At 34.2% G+C, this 8176-nt stretch overlaps 1 protein-coding gene across 1 annotated transcript in view; it reads right to left on the minus strand.

Moving 5' to 3' along the window:
* DCAF6 (DDB1 and CUL4 associated factor 6) overlaps positions 1 to 8176 on the minus strand; it is a 254975-nt gene that overhangs the window by 45785 nt on the left and 201014 nt on the right. The window contains exon 12 of the mRNA XM_007937724.1: positions 6004 to 6063. Coding sequence (XP_007935915.1) covers positions 6004 to 6063 — 60 coding nt within the window. The remainder of the gene's footprint in view (positions 1 to 6003; positions 6064 to 8176) is intronic.

An 8176-nucleotide genomic window follows, 5' to 3' on the forward strand; every position in this document is an offset into this window, starting at 1 on the left:
ATCAAATGCTTTTACATAGTCAATAAAACACAAGTAAACATCTTTCTGGTATTCTTTGCTTTGAGCCAAGATCCATCTGACATCAGCAATGATATTCCTCATTCCGTATCTTCTTCTGAATCCAGCTTGCATTTCTGGAAGTTCTCTGTCAATATACTGCTGCAAACATTTTTGAATTATCTTCAGTAAGATTTTACTTGGGTGCAATATTAATGATATTGTTTGATAATTTCCATATTCTTTGGGATCATTTTTCTTTGGAATGGGTACAAACATGGATCTCTTCCAATCAGTTGGCCAGGTAGCTGTCTTCCAAATCTCTTGGCATATATGGAATATATATATATATATATATGAATATAGGGTTAATAATATTAACTACTTCATAAAGTTATTGTGAGGATTAAGTAAGTCAACAAACAAAAGTTACTCAAAACCTACCATTATTGAACATTTTGATCAAAGATTCTATAGTGGGATCCTGGTCAAAAAGGAAAAGAAGCAGAACAGAATTTCAAATTCTCATGGACTCCAGATTTTCTGGAGTCATGAAGTCTGGATGAAACCCTGACATTATTGCCTTGAGAGAACCTTTAAACCTTAAACTAAAAATATCCCCTGACGTCCTCTTAAACCAAACAATAGTTTAGCTTAACTAATAAAAAATGTCTGCCTTGAATATTATGCTCTTTTAAGAACTATATATATGAGTTCAAACTGACAACAGCAATTTGAAAGATTAGATAGCAATCTTAGGGGGCACTGAGTTTCTGTTAACGAAGAAGGAACAACTCTGCAAATGTGGGTGAGAATGGTTGCACAACTTAAAGAATGTAGGCAATGTGACTGAATTGAACATGTGGAAACTGTTGAAGTGGTGTATGTTTTGCTGTATACATTCTCAACAATAACAATACAATAAACAAATTTTAAGAAATTTCTCAATGTTTGGCACAAATAAAATGCTCTATAAATGTCTCTGTTATTACTGTTACTAATAAATAGCCCTAGGCTCCTAGAACAGCTAATCAGCTTCATTCACCCATACATTTTAGTGCTTGGCACAATAACTGACACAAAGTAAGTAGGCATTTAAATGTCAATGTAATTAATGAAGTAGACATAAGTATATGGCTCTACCACTTGTTGCATTTATCTTTATATATCATTTGGAGTCATTCATAAAATTAGGATAATAATAATAATACCTCACTAAGTTATCAGAATAAATGAAGCAATGCATATAAAATTCTTACAATGTCAGTCACATAATAACAACTCAAAAAAATGTCAGTTATTTTTATCATAGACAATTCTAAGTTAGAAAACATTCTATATGGGAGTACAAATAACAATTTGATTATGAAAGTGGAACATATGAGTATACTCAACAAAAATAAAAGGAGCTCTGGTAGCATAGTTGCTAAAGCACTTGACTGCTAACCAGAAGGCTGGCAGTTCAAACCCACCAGCCACTCCTCGGAAGGAAGGTTGGGCAATCCTACTTCCGTAGTGATACTGCCTCGGAAACCCAAGGAGGGGTTGCTATGAGTCGGGGCCGACTCGCCGGCACATAACAACAACATACTCCAAAAGATGAAATAGATCACTAATTGGAGGAATCTAAACTTACTAATAAGAGAGGGAGAAAACTAGTTACTTCATTCCAAGGAACTAAATGATAAGTGGGTGCTCTGGTGGTGTAGTGCCAGAGGCATTTGACTGCTAACCAGAAGGCTGGCGGTTCAAACCCACCAGCCACTTCTTGGAAGGAAGATTGGGCAATCTGCTTCCATAGAAATTTGTTGTTGTTGTTATGTGCCATCAAGTCAGATCTGACTCATAGTAACCCCTCCTTGGGTTCCCGAGGCAGTATCACTACAGAAGTAGATTGCCCAATCTTCCTTCTGAGGCGTGGCTGGTGGGTTTGAACTGCCAATACTGCCTTGTAAACCCAAGTAAGGGTCACTATGAGTCGAAACCAACTCTACGGCTATGAAGAATCTGGAGTGAAGTCTGAGATAACTTATTTTTTTGCAGTAGAATTTAAAATACAGAATTCACAGATATATCCATGATAAATGTTGAATTTGTATTTTGCATTCATACAGCAGGCTTCAGTCATTAGATATTTAATAAAAATTAAAATTGTTAAAGTACATTTAATAGTGATCTAAAATATTACAGTGACAAATATTGTCAAGATGATATTACTAAAATGAAACTTCAATTTTATAATCACATGTAATGTATGACAGGTCCAATTGTCCCATTTCCCTAGCGACCCTAGCAGAATTAGTAAAATCTGGTTCACTAGTTTCTCATCATCCACATGTCTCCGCCTCTAGATGAAGGTTTTAGTCTCCTTATGTACAATGATACATAAGTAGATAATTAATATTTATATTTCTAAAGCCTACAAATTAGCATTTATATATATTTTTTAATTCAGAATAGAAAATGAGCATCTGACAGGTACATTACTGCCTACAGGCATAAGTTTCAAGCCTAACAGTGTTATCAACTTCCACTTAGTGATTTTCATTGTAATAAATATAAAGCAACTTGTTTTAATCATGGACCAAATTTATAACTTATGCAAAATTATTTTCTTATAACACACTCAAAATCAGGTGTCAATAACAGTTTTCTTTTTGTCACTCTTTTTTTTTTTTTTAAAATAAAATAAAGGAGAAATTGCTGGCCTCAATTTTTTTCCAGAAGAAAACTGTAAGTTTTAATAATATAAATAGGCAAGGGAATTATATGCCTAAAGAGGAGTTTTTCCTTTATAGTCCAAGAGCTATAACTAGAGACATAAAGAGATCAAAACTACTAATTAAAATGTATTTTTCAAATTAAACAAAATGCAAAACAGATAACATACTGTGTGTATTCATATAGTTCCACTTTGTCTATAATTAATAAAGAAGGACTATCAACGTGTCAGCATACAAACTTAAATTGGAATAATATTGAAAAGTATTTTACAACAGGATAAAAACAATCATAATTGAAAGATATATTCAGAATGAAAACTTATTAGACGTACTAGTACTTTTTCCTTTCTTCAGTGTAAAATTGAGAACAAGAGTCTTGATAAAAGGTTAAAAACTTAAAATAATAGCATATGTAGGGATATCAACTACCTCCTTTATCTTTAACCTCTTCTACAAGATTCTTTCTGCTTATTCTATAAACATGCCCAGTTTTCTGCCATCTTTTTAAAACCTGGCTTTGAAACTGTAACTTCTCCTACTATATAAATTACATCAAAGAGACATCTACATACCAATGTCTCCATTTAAAAAAAAATCTTCCTCCTGAAAAACACTGCTATCTGGATCTGCCTCTATCCATATACCCTTGAATTCAATATGCATTTCTCAACTCTTTTTATGCATTTGACATATCTTTGCTCCACACAGTACTACTGACCAGTCTCCCAGCATTTTTCTTTTCCCCAATCTTTGCATATGGCATTCTTTCTGCTCTACTTAAGTCTCTGAATCATTCCTTCTCAGTCTCCTTACCTAAGATCATTTTCTCTCCTTGCTCCTTGTAGTGCTGGCTGGCTTCTTTTTACCTTATCCCTAGATAACCCCACCCACTCCCATGGTTTCAACTACAGTAAAACCTGTGAAAGCCAGAACCTGTGTAAGGCAGAAACCTGTCAGAAAGGAAAACTGAAGGATTTTCCACTAACAGTGATAGAAAAGTGGTGACTACACCCTTTCAAAGTTGGAAAACTTATGAAACCAGGAAAAATAAGGCAATTCTGTTGAGTTCTGACTCTCACAGGTTTTACGGTACTTACCTGCAAGTTTGGTTTCTAACCTCTATCTTCAACTCACACCTCTCTGGAAACTTTCAGAAACACATATCCATCTCAGTGTCTATGAGATTTCTCCATTTGGTTATACAAAAGCACTTTATACCTCAACATTTCTGAAAATGTGGTGTACCTTCTTTCCCCCAAAGCCAACTATTCTTCCTGAAATCTCTATCCTGATTGATGGCATCCCTATCTATTTAGTCACCCCAGTCAGACACCTGGATATCATTCTCTCATTCGTTTCCAACTAATCAGAAGAGTTAACCCATTAGGTTTTCCAGGCTGTAAATTTTTACAGAAGCAGATTTCTGGGTCTTTTCCCATGGAGAAAAACTCAGAGTTAATTTATTTGCATGTTTTCCAACATTAAAACGTCTTTGCTCAGAGGTTTTATTACAACATTATATTTATGATGGTTTATTACAATAACTTCCGCATGAGTTTGACTCTCTCAACTTTTATTGACTAAAAGCATTCATATTTTACACAACCGAACATCCCCAAACCAGTCTATCCTAATAAATGGCATCACGATTCATCCAGGCATTGATGCCAAAATCTTGGAAGTTATCTTTGACTCTTTCTCTCCCATCTTATATGTAAATTATAATTTTATGGAAATTATTCTTTGTGATTAAATAGAATATGAATCTGACTAGAAACTCTCTAAAACCTGCCTTTGAAACTATAACTTCCCCTACTAGTGACATGCTATCTATATACCTTTACAAAAAGATTATTTGATTAGAGAGTAGTTTTATACATTAGTACAACACATAATATGCTTCAACAGTTTTAACCTTAATTATTCTTCAGTGTTAATACTCTACAATAAATGTATAAGATAAAACATGCTTAATTTCTTGGTTCCCAAATTCATTTACTCATTCACTCATTCATTCTCAAAAATTTAAAAGCTAGAGCAATACTTGTCATCTGAGCTCTATAAAGAATAAGATCAGAAATACAGATGAAGTTTTCTAATTTGTTATAAAATTAGCGGCTAAATATTTCTTTAGAAAGACAGTTAAAATTAGGTATATCTCACACCAAATAGGTACTAAAGCAGTATTTAATTTCTAAAATACTGTTGAAAAATATATTAGGTAATCATCTGTCTTTTTAAAGAGGCAAAAGTGAATATCACTCTAAATTATTAGTGATGACTTAACATTACTACATTATTCATCATACTGTGTTGCAATAAATTTAGTACAAACTCCAGGACATTGTGAGATGAAGATAGTCAGGCTATTTGCTTTTATAGTTATCCTTTCTCTACCTTCTTTTCAGCTGCGCCTTCTTGTCAGAATGTTTTCCTCTACCAGGTCTCTCTGTACTTTGTTTGATCTGCTGGTAATAAACCTTGGTAACTAAGTAATCTATCTCATCTGTCTCTGCTCAAGGCTTTGAGGTAGTTCTACATCTCTCCTACTTTTAAAAGTACAAGTGGCAATGGAAGTTATTTCCCCTTCTGGTTGGGGACCTTGGAGTTCATCTCTGGGTTCATAATTGTGGGGGCTCTGGTGGCATGGTGCCTAAAGCATCTGACTGCTAACCAGAAGGCTGGCGGTTCAAACCTACCAGCCACTCCTTGGAAGGAAGACTGGGCAATCTACTTCCATAGAGATACCGCCTCAGAAACCCAAGGAGGGGTCGGTATGAGTTGGGACTGACTTGACGGCAATGAGTTTGGTTTTTATTTTTCATTTATAGTTAAAACTCTTAGGAATTTAACCATCGGATAGTGAGACATAAAACCAAGTATCATCACTACAGCAAATTACAAATTCTATATTCAAATGATCTTTTCTAAGTAAGTCACTGGGTATTGTCAACCTAACACCCACACCCACAGTTCTATACCATTTTATGATGGTTATATAAATAAAAAAATTGTTTCTATCCATTATAATAATGTTGTAGGGAAAATTTTAAACTTGGCATAAGGGGCAAAAGGTGGATTTTAACTATGCCTACACAGAAAATAATTTGTACAGGTCAAGCAGGTTCTATGTATACAATACTAGGTAGAGTAATTTAGCCCACAACATATTGACTATTAGACCATTAATCGAAATGAAATGAAAAAGCAAGAGAGAGCTTGGCTTATGCATTGCAATAAATCTATGGATGGATGGGCATAGCGCATCTCCTGTAGCACGCACCCTGTTGCTCATCAAGTGACATGGATCCGAGCTGTTTGTTAACCACAGAAGAAGGAGAATCTGAAACAAAAATGAGATTTCAACTTAAAAGTAAGCCGCAGAAAACTGCACAGCAATGTCATGATCATCTCTTAGCTTAAGAAACAAATGTATAAGGGTGAAAAATAGAGGTAAGTACTGTGGTATGCTTCTCAAGCAGTGAGTAAGCCAGGCCACGTGCTTCAGATATGTTATTCCAGGCAAGCATTCAGCAACTTTGAAGAGTTGAAAAATATTTTTCTAGTACCATGCATAGACCTTTTTTCAAGTTTATTTAGCACAGGCAAAAGGTGCAAGCTAGATGATTAGAGATGGGATATCTCATTCACCAAACAGAAGACTGACTCCTTGCCCTTCTCAAACCACCTCTCCAGCTCCTTAACATGGCTTTCATCCTGCCTTGGAGGATTCAAGACATGAAATGAGATGCTTGTGCACTTTGCTGGATGTTGTTTGTGGCACCTTGAGTTGAACAAGGAGCTCAAGGTAAAATGTTTTAGAGGAAAAAAAAAAAATGTTTTATAAGAGAAATATTCAATGAAGCAATTGCCATCACAGAAATACAGCTAATTTAAAAATCTCTAGTATATTGTGCATATTAAAACTGTAATCTGTGAAAGCATAGGTTTCTTTAGAGGTGCTTGCTAGGAAAAGGAAAAGAGAGGCAAAGAAGGCTTAATGGTCTGGAATTTAGACTTTCCATCTTGGCTTCAAACAGAATAGTTTTTGCTTTTATCCTTTTGATATACTGATTCTTTGTAAAAATTTGTTTCATAAATGGATCCTACTGCTTGAAAAACACAGAGAGAGAGGAAAGAAGGTAGTATGATAAAATGGAAAGAACACTGGTCTGGAATTAGAAAATAATGATTCTAGACCTAGATCTGACAATAATTAGCTATGTGACATATGACAAGTCACATTTTTAGGCCTAAGCTTCTCCCTTCTCCCTGATTAGCCTAGGGATTTGGTAATACAAGCAAGGCACTGAGGGAGCAGTGGCTGCTTCCCACTTCTGGTTTCAGAGTCCCAGTGGGGTTACAGGAAAGGGGAAGATGTGAGTAATTAAGTATAGCTCTCCCCCAAATTAAGAATAACTTCTAGATTCTAATGTCTTGTGATCTCCTACCAAATGCTGTTAGTAAAGTAAAACTTTTTTTAAAAAAAAGACCTTGCATTTTTGGCTGATAATCAGTTTCTGCTCATAATGGCAATTCATTTATCAAAGAGTAAGATTTTTCTAGTCTATCCTGGATTCACACCAATTTTGTGTCACTCACTTGCTTTCATTTGTATATTTAAAAGTCTGGATCCTGCTACAAGGGCCGTCTATATCAACCTTCTACCTACTATCTTCTACCTTGAACAGTTTATTCATAGCTTTTATTTTTTACTACACTTTGATAAATCATGGTTATCTTTGAGATAGTAACTTTTACTTATCTGACTTAAAACCTCTTCATCAGAACATTCACATCAACACATCTTTATTACACAAAAAAGTGTGAATGACAGTATTTCAACCAACTTCCTAATCTATCCATGATTTGTATTCAAATTACTCATATCAGAATAAGGTACAACATTCCCATTTATACTGTTTTTGAAGAAGAGGTAAGTTGGTTTTTAGAGAAAAACAAAATATATTCCTTTAAACTAAAGGAAAACATAACAAAAATTCGACTCACAGTTAGATATTAGAAAATCTTCCTAGAAGAGACTTCAAAAAAACCCTATAAACTCTCCAAGCGGTCTTTTTTTTTCCTTCCAAATATGTAATTCTTCCATAAATATTGTGAAATGTATAAATCTTATTGAAATAAAATGCATCTTATTTTTTTCATAAAATTTAGGAGAGTAACTCACTGCAAAAAGTACATTTATAACTGACCTAGAAAGTTGTCATCTCCACAAAATTATGTATTTTCATGCTCATGAAGGATTATAAATACTGATTTAAAACACTAATGAATATTGACAATGCTGTGTTACGATAAAATGACTGCATTAAGCCAAAGGGGTTTGCTTTTTTCTGTTTTATAGTCTGTCAAGAATACCATGTATATCTGGGGAATTATTTGTTACTTCTTCCATCCTGAACACTAATTTTTTTTTTCTTTTTTTTTTTTTTTTT

The sequence above is a fragment of the Orycteropus afer genome, unplaced genomic scaffold (assembly GCF_000298275.1).
Source record: "Orycteropus afer afer isolate SDZICR_OR568_19922 unplaced genomic scaffold, OryAfe1.0 scaffold00044, whole genome shotgun sequence".
Classification (NCBI taxonomy): Eukaryota; Metazoa; Chordata; class Mammalia; order Tubulidentata; family Orycteropodidae; genus Orycteropus; species Orycteropus afer.